This window comes from Hyperolius riggenbachi, chromosome 3 (genome assembly GCF_040937935.1).
Source record: "Hyperolius riggenbachi isolate aHypRig1 chromosome 3, aHypRig1.pri, whole genome shotgun sequence".
NCBI classification, from domain to species: Eukaryota; Metazoa; Chordata; class Amphibia; order Anura; family Hyperoliidae; genus Hyperolius; species Hyperolius riggenbachi.
The window spans coordinates 307058834-307080288 of record NC_090648.1 but is presented as its reverse complement, the minus strand read 5'-3'; the positions used below and the strand labels follow the sequence as shown (position 1 = coordinate 307080288).

Below are 21455 nucleotides of genomic sequence, written 5' to 3'. Positions count from 1 at the left end.
ATGTAAAACTATTTCCTATAATTTACAGCTTCCCCAGCGTGGTCGCGTCACTTCCTTAGGTGGCCAATCAGTGCAGGAGAGGGGCGTGGCGCCCGGCCCGGAGGATTCGGAGGAGAGGGAGGGAGAGCTCTGGTGCTGGGGTAACATCATGGTGCTCTCTAACCCCCAACACCTGCTCCTGGCAGTGTCCCTGGCATTGTGCCTATGCTTCCTTGTGCCCAAGATGATAGGAGGAGGGGGAGAGGGGGCCAGGAAAGACCCCAGGAGAATGCCACATCCCTATGGCCGCTCGCAGAAAGGTAACTAAGATCGCTGCGTAACCTGTCTCTTGGGGAAGCTGCTGTTTCTTTTTCACGCTCCTGTACTGTGCAGAACACAGGTACTATACTGCACAGCTCCCAACTGTCCCTCTTTCGGAGGGACAGTCCCTTTTTTGGGAGCCCTGTCCCTCTTTCCTCCACATTTGTCCCTCTTTCAGGACTTTGTCCCTCTTTCTATGTAGATATATAGATTTATTTACTAATAAAATGTGTTTGACTCCTACACTTTATTCCCATTCTTTAAATTGATATATTACTAATTTTAAAATGTTAATATAAAGGAAAATTAACCAGGATAGAAAGGACCAGTGTGGTTTGAAATATAAAACAACATATTTTTCTCATGAAATCTTTATGGTATGCGTGACTGGGTGTGACAGGGGCGTGGCTTAAGTGTCCCTCTTTCTCATCTCAAAAAGTTGGAAGGTGTTGCTGTACAGTAGAGAAGAGCTAGAGGTGGCACTTCTGTGTGCAGTACAGACTATAACATGCTGACTCCTGAACATTCTTGTGGCTTTTCTTTTTATGAAACTTTATTCTCATACTGCCCACACATAGGGTGATTTTACTACAGAACTCGTTAATAAACCCTCAGGGATATATCCTTTTACCATTACTGAAATATTTGTTAGCACAGAAATGTTTTTTCGTGAGTTGCCATAAATAAATGTTGCAGTCTTTGTGTAACCGAAGGCTCATATTGCTATTGGCAGTGGAACTTTGTGTGCTGTGTTTCAAATACTGTTGCCAGGAGACTTTCCAGGAATGCCCACTTTGTTACAGAAGTAAATAGCTGTGTAGGGTGGGAGCCATTGTTATTAATTTTAACACCTGGGCTAGACCATTGACAGGTGTAGTGTTGGGGTGCCTTAGATTGTTTTTGTAAACATATTGTGTCATCACACTACGTCCTACCTCCTCTTGTCACTCCGCTATTGCTTGCTGCAGTACTAAAGCAAATGTGCAGTCTACAGAGAATGGTGCAGTCCTAATCAGAGCTTCCGGCGCTGCTTCCCGGTAGGGCATCGCAATATTATGGGGCAAATACACATGTCTCTGAAACCAGCTGTTTTTATCAGCTGTTTTGAACACTGAAAGTTTTATTGTGCATATGCATGAGTAACGCGGCGCTAGTGTGACGACACAAAATGATTATGTTATAACGTTTATGGCACGCTAACAATCTAGGGCATTCTGACACCACGCTGGCAGCAAACTTTGACACATTTATCTCCCAGTTTCTGTTAGAAACACTGTGGAATACACATAAAAATACAGTAAGCAAACCAGGGCTGTGGAGTCGGAGATGAGGCGGAGCAATTTTGGGTACCTGTAATCGGTGGTTTCAGTAAACTGAGGAGTCCGAGTCAGATGATTTTTGAACGAAATCCGTAGCCTTTGTAAAAATTCGACTAAGGAGTCGGAGCAATTTTGGGTACCTAGAGTAGGAGCCGGTGGTTTAATGAACTGAGAAGTCGGATGATTTTTGTACCGACTCCACAGCCCTGAAGAAAACTGAAATAATGTGTGCATCAATCCAATAGCATTGGGTTTGTTTGGGGGGAGGGGGGGTTGTATTTTTTAGCAAAGTTTCCCCTTTTAAATCGGACCCAAACACTTTTTTTATTCAATATATTTAGTTGCACCACTCTGACACATACAAAGATAAATAAACACTCCTTCAAGCCTGTGAGCATTTTAGTGCATGCTTTTCACCCTTCTCTTTTCATAACTAGGGTTATACAGGTGGCAGCCATTAGCAATTCCTCCATTGCCGGACACCACCTACTCCAGCATTTTGCCGGATTCTGTCCCGGCAATTTGAAAGGAAGGGAGGGGTTTCTCCAATAAATGTAAAATATTTTACATTTGTCATCATGCAGCTGAAAAAAGGCTGCTATTTTATTATTATAATTTAGAAAATACATTTTATTTCTGAAATCTTGTATTTTTAATTTGGGTCCACTTTAAGATTCTTGCAGAATACAAATTTCTTACATCTTATGTGATAGTTTCCTGCCTGACAGATTTTAAAATGATGGATTTTATGGAAACTATTTGTTTTCTTTTTTGTAGGGTATAAATAATGGAGGCCACAGAGAGTGTAGTTTCTTTTTAAAGGGAACCTAAACTGAGAAGGATATGGATTTTTCCTTTTAAAATCCTACCAGTTGCTTGACTCTCCAGCTGATCCTGTGTCTCTAATACTTTTAGCCACAGCCCCTCAACAAGCATGCAGATCAGGTGCTCTGACTGAAGTCAGACTGGATTAGCTGCATGCTTGTTCCAGGTGTGTGATTCAGCCACTACTGCAGCCAAAGAGATCAGCAGGACGCCAGGCAACTGGTATTGTTTAAAAGGAAACATCCATAATCCTCTCAGTTTAGGTTTCCTTTAAAGAAAACCTGTAACTTCAAAAAATTCACCTGGGGGGTACTCGCCTCAGGAGGGGGAAGCTTCAGGGTCCCAATGAGGCTTCCCACGCTGTCCTCCATCCCTCGGGGGTCTCGCTGCAGCCCTCCGAACAGCGGCGATGTAAATATTTACCTTCCCGGCTCCTGCGCAGGCGCTGTGGCGGCAAGCGGCTTTGAAATAGGAGGAAATACCCGATCGCCGTCGGGTATGTTTTACTGCGCAGGCGCAAGTCTCCGGCGCCTGCGCAGTAGAGCGGACCCGGCTGAGATCGGGTATTTCCGTCTACTTCGAAGCCAAAAGCCGCAACAGCGCCCCCGCTGGAGCCTGGAAAAGTAAATATTGAACAAGCTGACGGATTTGTCGGTCCGCTGTTCGGAGGGCTGCAGCGAGACCCCCATGGGACAAAGGATGGCGTGGGAAGCCTCATTGGGACCCTGAGGCTTTCCCCTCCCAAGGTGGGTACCCTCCAGGGGAACTTTTTGATGTTAGTGTCTCTTTAAGCCTTTTACACATACTCAGTTTTCATTGGTTAATGACTGATTAAGTTTACCACCTCCATGGCTGGAGCGCTCGTTTATCTTCAGCCTGTCAGTGGCCCATGTGACTAGGGGCGGAGGTATAAGAGCGCTCCAGCCAGCCCATGCATGCTGTTGCAAAGTAGTGAGCATGCTAATGGTGATGCCAGGATGTCAGCCAGTGTTGCTTGCTTGACACAAGCCATACACATGCTGGGTACAAGACGAAATTTGCAGGAATCAGCTGATGCACATGCCGTTTGGAGAAGGAGTAATGAGATGGATGGGCATATACATCTGTGTGAATAAAACCTGTTACATTTCTAATGGGCCCTAACTGTGTAACATATTAAAAATAATTTCCAAGCCGTCTGCTGCATGTATGTGTTTCCTTCCACCACACACCACTTTGGTTGGTTGCGGCATTATGGCCTGCACAAGGCCCCCTCCTGCCCACCCCTCTCTAATTGGCCGTGGCACTAACTGGATGGTGCACATGCATGTTGCTGATGGCCTCCTCCTAACTCTGATTGGCCATGGCATTGTGCCCTTACGACCTGCTGTGATTGGCCACAATTCTGATTGGATGGCACCACCAGTTAGTTCTGTAATAAATTCTATAGAAACCAGATAGAAGTTACATATTTTATGTTCTTTACATACACACAAGGTATTCTTTAGCAACATATTTGTACATCCTAATGGATTTTTATGTATATACTTATATAAAGTTTTCAAGTAGTACTTGAGATCAGCTGAACCATAATTAGGGAGAGAGTTTAACATTGGCTTTAAGGAAATAACGTTAGAGAAAACTGATTAGTACTTTTTTTAAACCAGATTTTCCAGGTTCATAATGGCACATTTGCATGTTTGCCCACAAGCATTTGTTTAGAGAGAGTTTCACATAGCTTTCCTTGAAAAACTTGTTTGCTTGTAGAGATGGCTGATTGTTATGAAAATATTTCCGGCCTGCATGCAAACTGTATGCAGTTTGGAACTAGGCCAAGAAAAATAACTAAGACGTGCATTTGGTTCACATAGTTTCCAGCTGCATTAAATTTGCATAAAAGTCGAAATTGCTTGTACAGTATTTCATTGACCATAATTGTTTGTGTATATGAGATGTTTGAAGTGCGTCCTTTTTTTTTTTTTTTTTTTTTTTTTTTTTTCAGGCCAAGTTGCATTTAGGTATACCACATTCTTTTCTGTATTGATTAGATGTGAGTGGGGAAAAATCTATTAGTCTGTAAGTTTGTACATTAATATTTGTATCCTGATCTTGTTGTATATTTAATGTAATAGGCTAACCATCTGATAAATGGAATGTTTTATCTTAATAGTTTCATTTTTTTCCACTTTCAAGTATATGCAGGGAAATTGAGCATAGATGCATTGCACAGTAGACCTTTTAAAAACATAACTAACATAACTATTTTTTATTTTTTTTGCTGCTGTGCTGGATTCAACAGTTGCAGATGCTGTCTGCAGCTTTGATGGTCCTTTATGGCTTTTAATACCTATATAGAAGCTAATGCAACAGTTAATAAAGTCATTTTATAGTGACCCAGAGATGCTGTAAGTGAAATATTTTTACTTACCCGGGGGTTCCTCTAGCACCATAAGTATGGATGCATCCCTCGCCGTCCTCCCGTGTGCCTCCGTTAAGCCGTGATCAGCTCCCGGTATTCGGCTCAGTCTGGCCCAGTCTGACTCAAAGACGTCAGCCGGGGTCTTCTGCTCTTGCACAGAAGGTCCGCACATGCACACAAGGCCCCCTGCTGACGTCACTGAGCCGAATACCGGAGCTGATTGCCGCTTTAACGGAGGCACTCAGGAGGACGGCAAGGGACGCATCTGTGCTTATGGGGCTGGAAGAAGTGCCGGCTAAGTAAAAAAATCTTTAATAACCGTCATCTCTGGTACACATTAAAGCCTCTTTCACACAGGAGGCTGAACTGCATTCTTGTCGGGCATTTCAGCCTTCCATCTGCCAGTCACCCACTGCCTTCTGGCAGCGAGTTAATGCATCTGAATGGCAGTGCTTGTAACCCCATGGGTGTCAGCGCTTGGCGTGTGGAATCTGCATTGAACAGTGCAACTCTGCAGTTCAATCGATTTTCAATAGATTCCCTGTTGGAATCTATTGGAAATTGATATGCAGTGGATGGCAGGAACCTATTCCTTCAGAATCCTATTGTTTTCAGAAAGGAATGGATCGTTTTGAAACATTGGATGGAAATCTATAATTGAGTAGGCAGCTCATTTTTTTTTCAGTTTAACTACTTAAAGACCACCCCACGCCAACGGGCGTGGTCGCGGCGGCAGCCCCAGGACTGCCTAACGCCAATTGGTGTCAAGTCCTGGGGCTGCATTTTGCAGGAGATTGCGCGCACATCTCCTGCTTGCGGGCGGAGCTCCGCCCCGCCTTCAGTCTCGAAGACTTAGTCTTTTCTGTTAACACAGCGCTGCGATCAGCAGCAGCGCTGTACTGGGGGACAAGAGAGCGGCAAAAGCCTATGACAGCCGATCACAGGATTGGCTTGCTGGGGAGGAGGGAGGGGTTTACAAAAAAAAACAAAAACGAGGTATAGTAAAAAAAAAAAAAAATACATAATATTTATTAAAAAAAAATAAACACGGTGGGGCGATCAGACCCCACCAACAGAGAGCTCTGTTGGTGGGGAGAAAAGGGAGGGGCAATCACTTGTGTGCTGTGTTGTGCGGCCCTGCAGCTTGGCCTTAAAGCTGCAGTGGCCAATTAACAATAAAAAAGCCTGGTCTTTAGGGGGGTTTAACACTGCAGTCCTCAAGTGGTTAATATTTGCTACTATTAATATATAAGTTAATCCCTGTAGCAAATTCCCCATTGTCATTCCAACATTGGAAACAATCCATATTGGTTTTATTCTTTAGTGAATAATATGGGATAACAGACCAGCAAAAGTACAGTAATTAACTGTAGAAATATGTGGGTACAAAATCTTTTGTTTTTTCCTACATTTTTACCCAGGAGTCCCTTTAAAGGACCACTATCGCCAGAAATTGTAACATTTAAAATACATGTAAACCTATACAAACAAGAAGTATGTTTCTTCCAGAGTAAAATGAGCCATAAATTACTTTTCTCCTATGTTGCTGTCACTTACAGTAGGTAGTATAAATCTGACAGGTTTTGAACTAGTCCATCTCTTCATGGGGGATCCTCAGCCAAGGAATTTTTTCTTTATAAAGACATTCCCTGAAAAGGATTTATTCAATGATGCTGGCCCAGCCTCCCTGCTCGCTGCACACTTTTTTGGCAGTTGGACAGATAAACTGGCATTCACTAAGTGCTTTTGAAACGAAACAGAACCCTTAGAATCCCCCATGAGGAGATGGGCTAATCCAAAACCTGTCAGTAATGTCAGATTTCTACTACTTACTGTAAATGCCAGTAACATAGGAGAAAAGTAATTTATATTTCATTTTACTCTTGAAGAAACGTACTTTATATTTGAATGTGTTTACACTACACATAGTTTAAATCAGGGCTGGGTTTTTTTTGGGTACGGTGGTTTCATAAACTGAAGAGTCTGAGTCGGTGATTTTTGTACAAAATCCACAGCCCTGGTAAGTATTAGACTAAGGAGTCGTGGAGTCTGAGTCGGAGCCATTTTGGGTACCTGGAGTCGGTGGTTTCATAAATTGAGTAGTTGGAGTGGGAGTCGGATGATTTTTGTACCGACTCCCAACCCCTAGTTTAAATTTTACGATTTTCGCTGTAGTGGTTCTTTAAATAAGAAAGTCTAGCATAGAATCTGTATGTTTATAGCATTGTATTGATGAAAGTGTCACTGTTTCAAGGGAACCTGAAGTGAGAGGGTTATGGAGGCTTACATTTAATTTTAAACAATACTAGTTGCCTGGCTGTCCTGATCCTCTGCCTCTAATACTTTTAACCATAGACCCTGAACAAGCATGCAGATGTTTCTGACAAAAATCTGACAAGATTAGCTGCATGCTTGTTTCAGGTGTGTGATTTAGACGCTACTGACCAGAAAGATCAGCAGGACTGCCAGGCAACTGATATTATTCAAAAGGAAATAAATATGGCAGCCTTCATATACCTCTTTCTTCAGGTTCCCTTTTAGCACTAGTACTTCAGGCTGTAATCCGAAAATATGAACATTGCCTTTTTTCATACAAGTTGTCTGTTTTTATGCAGTAATCCATAAATATAAGATGCACATTACTTTAGTTTATACAGTTTTATTGTCTTTTTAAAATGATGAAATAGTAATATATGAAGGAGAAAGTTACAGCTTATTATACCATGACTTGCCTGATGTGGAAAAATACAGAGTTGCTTCAGACATTTTACAGATCTTGGTGTTTTGATTGTCCAGCATTCTTTCCATTGTACAAGATGTAAACTGCTGATGCTTAAAGGCTAAATGTATCTTTTCAAACACCCATAGCCTGATTTATTATTTTTACAATATTGATTTTAATGTTTTCAGAGAGCCCAGGTAAAGGTCACGTTCATCATGGAGGATCGGAGAAAGGCTTCCCTAACATTCATCAGGTGAAAGGTGCAGTGGAACAGGAACTGAAGTCTGAACAGACTGGGAGCAGTCGAAGCATGGCTTTCTCCATTATGCCAATATATGCTGTGGGAGTGGCGCTTTTTGCAGCTTACAAGTTCACAAAAGTAAGCACCTGTTTCAAGATGTTGTCATACAAATTGCATGTTCAACTGTTGCAATATATAAACCTTATATACCCGACTATAAGTCTAGAAATTTAGGTCTGCCTCACTAAATAAAAGTATAGGGGTTGACTTTTACATGAGGTGGACATTCATTTCTGACTCGTAGCAGGTGGGGACCTTTCTCTCAACCTTTGCAGAGTGAGACCCGGCAGCCAGCATGCTTTATAATCTCCCTCCCACTGTTAACTTTTGCTTGGAAAAGCACTACTTTGTATTTACTTTTGATATTACCCAGTGGTAAGTGACACTTTATTGATAAAGGCAATGCCAAGAAAATACAGGTCTGAAAGTCCTGGCCACAACAATTAACAAGGGAATGGCAGGAGGATAGATACTGGGCTGCAGTGCTTACTAAGAGGGGGTGTGGATAATGGCTGCACTCTGGGACCTGAAGGAATAATTGGATGAAAAACTTTATTCAGTGCAGTCATTAATCCTTACTGGTCCACAAGTGCAGTCATTAACTTTGCTGGGTAGACTTATACGTGAGTCAATAAAAAATTCGAGCTTAAGAGGGTCAAATATTGGAGTCGACTTATACAGTAAAATCTCGTTATAGTACACTCTGATATACTAAACCTTTGGGTATAGTAAACTCAGTCCCCAGGTCCCAGTAAATGTGCATGTATAAATATACAATGTAAGGCCAATTCTGATATAGTAAACTGCTTTTCCTGTTCCCTTGGAGTTTACTATAAAGGGATTCTACTGTATACAAGATTATTTGAGGATATACGGGTAATACAAATTTCAAGTTACATACAGAAGCCTGCATATTTAAATTCCTGAAATATTGACTGAAATTGTGTGTATAACGTTTGCAGATAGTGGCACAATCTTTCTGATTTGTGATTGGGAAAGTTTTGTGCAATAGCACAACCTAATGAGCCAATGTGCTGCTGTGTAGATGTGCACTCCTGTATATACCTGTACCTGTATATACAACACATTTAATTTTTACACCCTTTTGTTCTTTTAACAGTTTGTAGACACATTTATACCAAATAATAGGTTATATCCCCAGGCAGTAGGGTGGACAAGACAAGTTTACACACACTCATCGTTTTTTTTTTCCCTGTTCAATTCGCAGCAGATTTGATCACTCTGATGGAATCTGCCAGAAATCTATCTCCCAACATGTCCTTCCGTTAATTAATTGGATCGATTTCAGCCGAAAATCAATTGAAATTAACCATGGGTTGGAAAATGTCAGTTGATGTCCTTACAGCTATAGTTAGATTGGGTTAGTTAAATTTTTTAATAGATTTTTATACTGGAATCTATTGAAAATCGTTGTGCTGTGTGTGGTAAGAATACATCCCTCTCTGATCAGATTTTTGTATTTGCCACATCGGGTGGCAATCTACAAGTGTATGACCATCTTAACTGCCTATAGTAAATATCTGTGTGTCAGCCTTTCTTAAGGCTGTTAGTATTCTCTGATGTACTCTTCAATAGTTGGATTATTTACAGTGGTGTCTATGTGGCAGAGGATCCTCTCTTTATCACCCCTGCAGGACTTCTGGCCATGCAATCTGTATTCTAGCTGAATGAGAGGGCTGCATTGGTACAGGGTGATGAAATGTCAGAGAATGGAAAGCTGCTCTTTGTATAATATTAAACACATTTTTATTTGTATTAATAGGATTGAAAAAAAAGCTAATGTATACTTTCAATTGTCTTTAGAAAGCACTAGATATCTTGGAAGGTGGATAAAAGTGCCCATACATCTAGCAGTGTATGGGCAGATTCAACCAAGAGTCAGATCGATCTCCCTCTTTCTCTCATTGAATCTAATCAGAGAGAGATTTGTTGGCTGCCCATACACCGCAGGCCGATTCCCGATCAATTTCAGCATGAAAACTCTTGGGAATCAGCCTTGTGACACTGCCTCCGTTGCTGCCCCCAAATGGAAATCTGCCACTCGTGTATTAAAATACATTAACCTGTGAGCTGTTGCCTGCCGCGGTGCCTATCCACATCCAGTCCCCATGTGGCTAACGGTATATAGCACATGCGGCATCACACAGACACCCCATGCGCCATATATGCTGGTAGACGCAATGGGGAAGATGGATGAGAACCTGCAATGGGTGACATCGGACAGGTAAAGTATTTTAATGTATGGGGGCACATTTACATTTGGAGGGACAACGCCGTATTACTCATTCTGGATCAGGTGCAGAAGATTTGCAGAGTAGCCAGGCAGCCAATGGTAAATAGAACATTAGTAACACAGTTTTCATTTTTGGAAGGTATGATCAATGAGATGCAAGTATTTCTGAGTTCATGCAGGATTATGTAAATTTGTATAGACATTTATGCAGCTTGAGAATTTACCAATAAATTTAAACCTTGGTCGGACTTGATTAGTCAAGCTGCATACATTGACATACAAATTTCCATAATGTTGCATGAACTCACAAATATTTGTATCCCATTGATCGTCCATCATTTTCAGTTGGAGACCTGAAATTTTAAGATTGAATTCTAAACAGCAACCATGACAGACTGATGTAAAAGCTTCTCCATTTAAGACAAACAGAAGTATTTGATCCTTTGAACTTTTCAGACCTAAAATATCATCAGCATGTTTTCTATTTGCTACTTACCTTTCAGGACAGCAGCTGAATTCCACTTGCTGTTAAACTGTCTCATTTGCATAACAGCACAAGTTTTTTTTTAACACTTGTAGTGCAAAATAGAAAGGGAATTCAGACTATACTGTATGTACCTACTGTATGTTTATCTCATCACTTCACATGTCAATTTAGGATCCCTTTTAGATAGAATTGTCCAAATATATAAAAAAGCTAGAATACACTACTTTTTTATTTTTTATTTATTTATTTATTTATTTTTAAGTTTTGTGAATAAATCTTAAGTACCATGTGTGTTTTGTTTTTTTTCTTTATCCCTCTTTAAGATTAAGTCAAAGGAAAACAGCAAATCAAAGCCTTCTGATGAAGAAAATAAAAAATCTAAAGAAACAGGTATGTTGCATATTTGAGACCAGGATCATACATTTCAGTCCCTGAGCTCTGACCATGCTTGTTGGGCAGGCACAATAAAACTTGTTCCGAAAAATACAGATGCTGCCAATGTTGACCTTCTTCTCAAAATGTTGTGTTTACTAGACTGGCTGATTCAATCAAACCTACTGAATTTGCTGGAAATATCAACCCTTATCTTGTATGGCCACCTTAAGTCTTGACAAACATAAACTCATTTATTGGTATTTATTTTACAAAGAATGTGTATAATTACATATCCGAAGTATAGCCAAAAGCTTCACAATAAAGTGGTTTATTACAAATGTATATACTACTTATAAATAGTATAATTACAGTAATAAAGATCAGTAACAGCTCCTTACACAACTGCACTGTGCATCCACACATGAGTATACATTAGGTAACGTCCACCAATCTCCAACTCACATTTCACAGCACAAGTCTGCTTCTTCTGTGGCTTTAAAGTGGAACTGAACCCTTGTGCAGGTCACAAGGAAAACATTGAGAAATGCACCGTGTGTGTTTTTAGAGAGAAGAGCCTATCTACTTCCCCCGTATCTGTAAGTAATCACAATTGTAATTCAATCTCTTAACTGTGTCAGCACAGAAATTTGGCAGTCCTAGGCAGACACAGCTAATATGTAAACACGGAATGTTAAACCTTTGTCTGCTTTTATGAAAGCAGGAAGTAGACACACTGCAGATTTATTGCTGGAGTTCTCTAAGCTTTAACAAAATGTTTTTCTTTAAAGGTTATTATGCTGTTGCTTATCTTATAGAGTAGAGAGGAAATTCTGCGTTCAGATCCTCTATAAAATTGTCATCAATTTCTAGAATTTAAAACACTGATGCAGAGTTCTGCGTTTAACTTCATCATCACATGGACACGGCTGTCACATGTTCCTCATCTCTGTTAAAGCACAACCAGGAGAGCAAGGATTACAACTTGGAGTGCCCAAATCCATTATAAAATATTTAAAAATACATTACGGGGCTGTTTCTACTAGTCCCGAATTAGGCTTAAATCTGCAGCGTTTCCATACAAGAAAGAGGCCTATATTTTAATTGCTTTGCTATTCAAATTGTACTACTGTGTAAATCTGGACAGCACGCTGCATATTTCTGCTGCATGCACCTGAATCTACGATTCTGGCTGTGTATTCGCAGCACAACGGGAGCCACAGCCGAATCGGAGCGGAATGGCAGCGTTTCTTCGCAGGCAAGTTGGGCGGGGAAACGCTGCCTATGCTTTCAATAGTTTGCCGTCTGAATCGCACTGCAGATTTCCACTGCACGCACTTGAATGCCTAGCCTTGCATGGCACAGCTAAGTGATCTGGATGCAATCGCGCATCCTTTTAAGGGCCGGCGCCCCTTCTGCCAGATGCACACCCGCTAGTGGAAACTGTCTCGAAGATAAAGTGTTGGCTTCCCTTCATGAAGACAACTGATCAAATTTGATATATTTATTCAAGTAGCAGGATACACTTGCCTAGATAACCAGCAGGTTACATTGTCCTTTATCTAATGCAACAGCTGGTGCCCAACTTTGGTGTGTGAGGGCCCTTGCTACACAGCAAACAAATGGGTGCCATTATAATAGTAGTGGGGGTTTTACAAGTTGACCGTTACTACTTACAGTTTATTTTGTTTTTATCTATGGTGTTTTAACTCTATTAATTTTTGTTTTGCTTTCAGAAATTCAGCTTGTGGAGTTAGAACGACACCTGTCACAAACCGAGCAAATGTTGAATTCTTTATTAACACAGCTTGACCCTCTATCTAGCTGGTAAGTGCAACATTGTGTTGTACAGTCAGTGGTGCATATTCAACAATGAAAAAATGTCATATGTAATAACAAAGTATATGGTGAGTACAGTTTTATTGTGATGACTAAACACAAACATGCATAAATGACAATTGTTGCCGTACACAGTCCTGATTATCGGCTGAGGTGTTTGTTATCGGCCGACTTAAGTCAGGCGTGTCTTGTCTACTGAATATTTTGTTACTTGTAAAAGGCAGGTGGTGGAGGTGGCAGTGCTAGGCCAATTCAATTTCAGATAGATTTCATGTTGAAATTTATCAGAAAATCAGTCTGCAGTGTATGGGCAGGCAACGGATCCCCTCTCTGATCAGATTCGATCAGAGAAAGACCTGTCTCCTGGTCGATTTGCCCATACATTGCCTGATGTATGCGCACCTTAAAGCAAACCTGAACTGAAAAATAAGTAAAAATAAACCTACATATGTCATACTTCTCTCCCGTGTTGTCTACTCATCAATTTTTTTTTCTTCTTTTCTACATCCTGTTTGTCCACTTTGACCGATGGAATGCTCTGTCCTCCATTTTAAAAATGGCAATGACCCTGTAACAGCTTCCGGGTCAGCACTACATCAACCTGTAACATTGCCCACTTAAGCCATTGGGAAACATGGACATTACCTTGCATATCAGTTCTTTCAGTTATAACTGAGAGCAACTCATATAGTAGAAAAGGGCCCTAAAGAGCAACTGTAACTAAGGATTAAACTTCATCTCAATCAGTAGTTGATACTTCCTTTTCCACGAGAAATCTTTACCTTCTCTCGACTAGATCATAAGGGGGGTCTGTGTGGCTGATACTGTGGTGTAACCCCTCCCACAGTGTGATGTTTCTAACTGCCAACCAAGCAGCATCTCCCTCTGTACACAGTTAGTGGGTGTGGTTATAGATAATGGCAGTTGGTGCTGTCTAGTGGTTTTTTTTTTTTTTCCTTGTCTGCCAGTAGAAAAGATGACTAGCAGGTTCATTGTGGATCAAACAACATGAACGAATTACATGGCGAATAGCGATCATTTTTGATCTATCTTCTGTTTTTTTAACTTCTCACTTTACAATCTATTTTTTCCCACTACTATTATTTTTTGGGGTAAAGTTCCTCTTAAGTCTTCCGGTTGCGACTAGGTCTAGTTGAAACTGGAAGGAATCCTTGATAGAAAACAACGACCCCCAGTTGGCCACTGTGTACAGCTCTGTCAGAAGATGCCACCCACACTGGAGGAGATGAGGGATGCCTAAAAAGATGCCGCTGGAGAAGAGGGACTCCTGGACTAGCTGGAGCAAGGTGGGAGGAGCACAGCAGCAGGATCAGATGAGAGCTGAACTGTTAGTGTAGTGGAGCTTAGTTGGGAGGGCAGGAGGGGGTTAGTGTGTAGTGTATATTCTAGAGTGCAGTGTAGTGTAAGTGGTACGGAGCAGCAGGGATTAGTGTAGTATAGCTTACACAGGTTTGGGGGGCAGAAGATCCCCTGCACCATAGACACACCTAGGTTTCGTTTTTTGTTTTTTCCTGATTTTTGTCCTCTAAACCTAGGTGCATCTTATGGTCCTATACTGACCCATATTCCGTTAAAGGGAACCTGCACCAAAAAGTATTTAAAATAAGCATATGATATACCATATGATGTACCGTATTTTTCAGACCATAACCATCTTGTGGTCCGAAAAATGATATATTGCGCTTATTTTAAATACATTTTTGGTTCACATTCCCCTTAAGGAATGTGGGTCAGGATAGGATCAATTCCAAAGGTTTATATGGGTACATCAGGTTTTAGATGTGTGACTGATGATAGAATGTACCTTGTTTATTTAAGACAAACTTCTATTTTAGGATTAGCTATATATTAAGACAAACCAATCAAGTGAACATTTAAAAATAGCCAAGGTTTTAAAAACGTTACCGGTTAAGTTCTAAATAGAATAAGTACTTTATGATGAGATGACATGTTTACTTTTCAGTGTCAACACACTGGCTGCAGATCAGAAACATGAAATAATCAGTCAACTGCTATCCATCAGACAGCTAATGAAAAAAAGTGCAGTGGATAAATCAGCTCCTCGGAACCCAGGTGAATTTTTTTTTTTTCTTTTTTTTTTTTTAATTGGGAATTAATGTTATACAAAGCGGTGGAATGACTATAGATACTGAGTGTCTGTTTGTGTACTGGGTGCCAATTATAATTTTTTTTTTTTTAATTCAAGACTGGATGACGTGCAAAGGGTCATCTTTTGTCATAAATTCACTGTCGTATGAACTGTTTTTGTAAACACTCACTTACAGGAAACCTGAGGCGGCAGGGCCAGGCAGAGGCTAGAGAGGCTCTAGCCTCAGGGTGCAGTGTAGGAGGGGGTGCACAATTCATTCAGCTGTCATTCCCAATAGTGTTTGAAGCAGAAAGAATTAAGAAAAGGGGATACATGACAGTGACTGCAAGCCATATAACTAGAGATTAAGGTGCTGGGGAGGTTGGGGGCCCTGGGGCACCTATTGGTCTAATAGCAATCAGTGTGTGAAGGCTGGGGTGGGAGGGATGGGGGGGGCACACTTTGGTGTCTCAGCATATCTACACACATATATAAGATTCACATTTGTCCCAGAGTAAAATGCCCTGTAAATAACCTCTTGCCAACACTACTACATCTCATCCTAGGTGAAACTCAAAGGACAGGTCCGAGGGGAAAAAAAAGTCTACTTGGGGCTTCCTCCAGCCCCTGGCAGCTGAAATGTCTCTTGTAGCAACTCCAGTGTCCCGGGGTCCCCTCCGTTACAAATGCTGACCTCTCCAGATTGCGTTCGTGTAGCCTGGTGCGTTCGGCGCAGAACTACTGCGCCTGTGCAGAACGCTCCCGGCCACTGGAGCGCGACCACGAGCGACATAGCCGCAGAAGAGGCTGACGTGGCGATGTCAGCGTCTGCAACGGAGGGGACACTGGAGCTGCAGCGAAGGACATATCGGCTGCCAGGGGCTGGATAAAACTTCAGGTAAGTAGAGCCTTTTTTTTCTAGCTCAGATGTTTCCTTAAGGTTTCCTATATTCTTTATAAAGGCACTCCTCTGGCAACTCAAATGCTGACCGGCCTGCCTATTTGTGGGCACACAATTCTGGCAGCTAGCCTGTGAGAATACCATTCACTGAGTTCTTTGGAAAATTAAGGAGACATGCTACTCTAAAACATGTAAGAGGTGCAGATCCTTACATTTAATAATACTTACTATAAGACCTGGTTCACACTGCAAGAGCTTTTTTTTTTTTTTTAGGTGCTAGTGATTTGAAAAGCTCTTGCTAATGCAATGCTATGGGTGATTTTTTACAAAATCACATGGCTCAAGTGAAAACAAACTCAAAGCATTACATTAGCAAGAGCTTTTAAAATCATGAGTGCTTAGAAACTGCTCTTGCAGTGTGAACCAACCCTAAGGCAGGGACCACACCTGCCCTAGAGTTTTTGTGTGCGATTCTGGCCTGGCGATCGAGTTTTTCACACACCACTTTTTGTGTATGTTCACAATTTTCATATTTTGGCAAAATACGTTGTAATCGAGAATGTGTGCGTTGTGTGGGAAAAAGCAGAAAGCTGTCTGATTTTTAAACCGTGGGAGAACATGGCACGTGAACAAATGCAAACAATTTATGATTCACAATTGGGCCATTGAATATTGAACCAGTACCAGGGCTGTGGAATCGGTACAAAAATCATCTGACTCCAACTCCGACTCTCCAGTTTATGAAACCTCTGACTCCAGGTACCCTAAATGGCTCTGACTTCTTGACTCCGATTTCTTAGTCAAATACTTATCAGGGCTGTGGATTTGGTACAAAAATCCCCCGATTCCTCAGTTTATGAAATACTCTGACTTCAGGTACCCAAAATTACTCAGACTTCTCGAATCCGACTCCAACTCCACAGCCCTGGCCAGTACGGTGGTGCATGTTTCACAGCATGTGGCAACACATGTGCAATATCGGGTAACTGTGCTTCCTACCTAAGTGACAGTTACATAGGAAACCATTTATTTAGAGTGCATTTTACTCTGACAAATATACATTCTATGTATTTGTAAATATGTATTTTAAATGTTAGTTTTTTTTCTTTATCTCATCGTACCCCTTTAATTTTGAATGCTTTCCTCAAGGTTGAGTGTCAGTGACACTGAAGAGGGAAAAAACTTCATATAATGAATTGTATGTGTAGTACGGATAATTAATAGAACATTAGTAGCAAAGAAAAGTCTCATTTTTATTTTCAGTTATATATTTTATAACATTGCATAATTCTCATATTTGCGATTACAAACTAGACACTGTATTTTAAACTATGAAACACAGCAGAGTTAATGACCCTTTGAACTTTTATGCAGTAAAACCTTATCTGAAACTGTTTTTAACTGTTTCTTTGACATATAAGTGCTGCAGAAAAACTGGAAACAATATTAGACTCTCTACACAAAGAATTGGATGTGTGCATTAAACACCAAGTGAACACCTGACATATCTGGCTAAGCAAATTTGGCCTAATTGGCTATTCATGAGGCAATGCTTATGCAAATATGCATTCGCTTTCGCATGCTAACTTATGCAGGGTCAAAAACCAATGCCGCAAAGCGGTAGCCCTGCGGCAATTAGTTCAGTGCTACAATAGCACTATCCAGGAGCACCACGGGGAGGCTTCCCAAAGCCCCCATACAACCGGGGGACCGCGGGGTCCCAGGCGCTCTCACTGCCTGGGAACCACAGCAGCACCCCGGAGGGGGAGGCTGGGTGGCGCAGGCGCCCCCCAGCGTGGCCAGCACCGGGGAGAGCCGCCCGCACCCACCTCCCAATATTTAAAAACAGACACTTACCTTAACGTCCATTGCGTTCTGTTACTGAGCATAGATTGGGTGCAACACATTTGAAAAGGAAAGGAATGAAGCATGGGTCGCACTGAGCTTTGGAGCTCAGGGCTGGCTCTCACACTGCACTCCAAGGGGGGGGGGGGGGGAAGAGGACAGGCGCAGACAGCCCACTCCAGGGCTCACACCACCTGGAATGAGCCATCCACCAATATTAGACTCTGTTCTTTGCTACTTATGTTCTATTTCTTAGCTGTACTACACATACAAATCATTATATCATAAGTTTATTTTCACTTCAGATTCCCTTTAATGATTTATAATCTGTGCATGGTGAGTTTATTCTAGACAAGGCACCAAAATGGAAGTAAGGTTGTTTGGCCTGAAAAATTATTTGTTGCCTTCCCATGTGCTCAATGCTCTGTAACAATACAGTTTACATTGTATGAAATGGCACTAACAGTACTTTTTTTTTCCCAATGGTATACATTTCTTAGGTAATAAAAACTGTGAGGATACACTTGAACATCTTATCCATTCATTTGAGTCTCAACCTGATGAACAGGGAGGAGAAGACTTAGCAAGTGAAAGTGGGGACTCTGTACCAGATATAGATGAGATGGATACAACTGCTCCTTACCCTGTTGCTGATAAGTCACCTTTACCTGCACATGTGGATGTATGCCAAAAGGAAGAAGATGCTGAATCTGATAAATCTCACATGACAGGAAGTGCTCTTTCCCAAGGGTTGAGGAAGCGCAATGTGAAGGACTGACTCGAAGCTTTTTTTTTTTCACTGCCTTCTTATATTTCAGGTGTTTAATCCGTGTATTTTATTTTGTTAAATAATGTACAGAGGTTTGCATGTTTTATGACTTTAGGATATAAAGCATGAACTTTAAAGGAAACCGGAAACAAGTTAAACAAGACTTTACACCTACCTGGGGCTTCCTCCAGCCCCATGTACTCGATGGGGATCCCTCGCCGTCCTCCCTGGTGGCTTTGTACATCTTCAGTCTTCTCCGTTAGGAAGGCTTCAGTCACAATGCACTGCGCATACATCGCCCAGCCTCATTGCCGGAAGTGTTGTGCGCCTGCACAAGTAGCATGTGCAGTGCAGCCCAAATGGCACGCCTGAAGCTTTTCTAACGGAAAAGTTTGAAGACAAACAGAGCCGCCCAGGGGGCTGGCGAGGGAGCCCACCAAGTACATGGGCTAGAGGAAGCTCCAGGTAAGTATAAATTCCTCTATTTAACTTGTTTCAGGTGCACTTTAAATAATTTTATATTTAAGCAGGGTGAAATCCCCGCAGAAAACATAATACAGTTCACTTTGCGAATGCAAGGGGTTCCAGCTACATTTGCACTCTATGTACTTCAGTCTACTACATAATCTGCTTACCTCAGTTCAGCAGCACCATCATTTTGAATAGTAAGGAAGGCACACTGTGACTTCATTTCCACCCTTCCTGTAGAGCAGTTTGTTCCCCTATACAGGTGTGGCTCCTCCCACAACTCCATTCCTCCGCTGTATTTGTAACAGGTCACTCCAGAGGGAAAATACCACAGTGTGCCTGGGGTGCTCTACTTCCTTCTCTGTGGCACCGATCATATTGTACTATGGGATCAGTCAGGTAAATTATATTTTAGGGGGAAATAGAAAATATATTTTTATTGTAATTTTACTTATTTTTCACTGCTTTTTGTGTTCCAATCCACTGTACATGTCTGGGTTGAAAAGGCACTTTAGAGAAAGATTCCTCGTTGATAGAAATGCAGTAAAAATGAAAGCTAGTCTTCAAGAATTAAAAAAAAAAGCACACTTTTAGCAGGCCTCACACTGAAACATTATTTGCAGTAATACAATGGCTATACAAGGCCCCATCAATTTGATGTTCTGCCATTGTGTGAGATCTTTCAGATTGTGGCAAGTACATTGCAATCTGAAACGTATGGGGAAAAAGCAGATAGCCGTCAGATTTTAAAGCATGCCAAAAACGCAAACTACGTGTGGTTTCTGAGGAGGCCATTCAAATCAATGACCGTTGCACATGGTTCTGATAAGAGTGCCCCCCTTCTTAGGGGTTTTCCAACAAAGGGAGATTTACTGCTTATCTGTTGGACATGACCAATTACTATAGGGTTCTGGTCAGAACTTGAATAACTTAACCAATTACTTACAACATACTGTACATACAACATTTACAATCTTACCCTGGTTTGCTCTGTTAGCATTATTAATCCCTTAAACAGCTAAACCAAGTAAGACATTTGCTTCAAATGCTAATGGCGTGTAACTGATCTTTTGTTGACAAAAGTCCTTAAAAACAAGACACCTGCTTAACATTTATCAAAGGCAGGAAAGAGAAGTCTGACATGGCATATTTCCCCAGAATTTCTACTTTATTTAATGGAAAATGAAGTATAAATATACAATGTATGATGAATTCTGATATAGTAAGCTTCTGATATTCGGTAGTAAAGTACTTGGCTAGGTCCCTTAGAGTTTACTATGACGGGATTCTACTGCAAAATGTTACTGTGTTAAATTAGATCTCCAGAGTAGTAAACAAAATCCTGCAGCCGCCTAGTAATAAAATAGTTACCTGAGAAGCCTAGTCCCAAAGACCCCCGCATCACTCGACTTCTGGCAGTTTTCTCCAGGGGGAGAGGGGAGGTGTGGGGCCAGGTGCCAGAAGTAATGCAGGGTCTTTGGAACTAGGCTTCTCGGGTAACTATTTTATTACTAGGAGGCTGCAGAATTTTGCTTATTACTCAGGAGGTCTGCTTTAAATATTACCAGATACTATATATCCTTGGCCTAATAAAGAAATAGATTGGCATTTTTATTAGAGATGGTTATGTTACAGATAAATAAACTTTGATACCTAACAATCAAGGCACAATGTATGGCATTTCTTGAGTGCTGTGGTTATATATACAATACAATAATACAATACAATAATATTTCTATAGCGCTTTTCTCCCATAGGACTCAAAGCGCTTAGGCTCTCTCAGATTCAGTAGTTAGTAGGATGAAGTATTCACACAACAAAAGTTATATTTCTGCAAATGCCAGACTGAACAGGTGGGTTTTCAGTCTGGATTTAAACACATCCAGGGATGGGGCTGTCCTGATCTGTTGAGGTAAGGAGTTCCAAAACATAGGGGCAGCATGACAGAAGGCTCTGGGACCAAAAGTTTCCAAGTGGACTCTGGGTATGACTAGATTATTAGAACCTGTGGATCTGAGAATGCGGGGATTGCTACGCAGCTGTAACATATCTTTCAAGTATCCAGGGCCTAGATTATTTAGGGATTTAAATGTCAGTAGGCCGATCTTGAATAGGACCCTCCATTCTATAGGTAGCCAGTGAAGGGAATGCAGGACTGGCATTATGTGGCAGTGACGGGGTTGGTTGGTTAGCAGTCTGGCAGCAGTATTCTGTATCAGCTGTAGGCGGTACAAGACCTTTTTTGGAAGGCCAGTGTAGAGAGCATTGCAGTAGTCCAGTCGGGATGTGATGAAGGCGTGGACTAAGGTTGGCAGATCTTCTGGGGGTATGAGGTGCTTGATTTTTGCAATGTTCTTCAGGTGAAAATAGGATGATTTCACCACAGCAGAGATTTGAGTTCTGAAGTTTAAATCCCCATCAATTAGAACTCCCAGGCTACGCACATGATCAGAGCTGCGTAGATCCGTGCCTCCTATTCCCAGTGGTGAAGACTGCAAGTTAAGTTGTTTTGTTATCATGCTCTGCCCTCCAATCAGAAGGACTT

General features: G+C 41.4%; 2 protein-coding genes across 2 annotated transcripts in view; one reads left to right on the top strand and one right to left on the bottom strand.

Moving 5' to 3' along the window:
- CAPS2 (calcyphosine 2) overlaps positions 1–10659 on the bottom strand; it is a 158932-nt gene extending 148273 nt beyond the window's left edge. The window contains exon 1 of the mRNA XM_068276655.1: positions 10616–10659. The gene's annotated coding sequence lies outside the window, so the exon portion shown is untranslated. The remainder of the gene's footprint in view (positions 1–10615) is intronic.
- On the top strand, positions 58–20267 carry CCDC107 (coiled-coil domain containing 107). The gene is made up of 6 exons (XM_068276661.1): positions 58–299; positions 7753–7943; positions 10930–10996; positions 12715–12805; positions 14802–14911; positions 18174–20267. The coding sequence occupies exons 1-6, from the start codon at positions 149–151 to the stop codon at positions 18449–18451; spliced, it is 888 nt and encodes a 295-aa protein (XP_068132762.1). The 5' UTR covers positions 58–148; the 3' UTR covers positions 18452–20267.
- Positions 20268–21455: the final 1188 nt, after the last annotated feature.

Bases quoted from the DNA above. Each gene is read 5' to 3' on its own strand.
- CCDC107 (XM_068276661.1), top strand. From the start codon at position 149: ATGGTGCTCTCTAACCCCCAACACCTGCTCCTGGCAGTGTCCCTGGCA. The intron at 7,944-10,929 runs GTAAGCACCTGT...TCCCTCTTTAAG, and splicing joins CAGCTTACAAGTTCACAAAA to ATTAAGTCAAAGGAAAACAG. The intron at 14,912-18,173 runs GTGAATTTTTTT...TACATTTCTTAG, and splicing joins ATCAGCTCCTCGGAACCCAG to GTAATAAAAACTGTGAGGAT.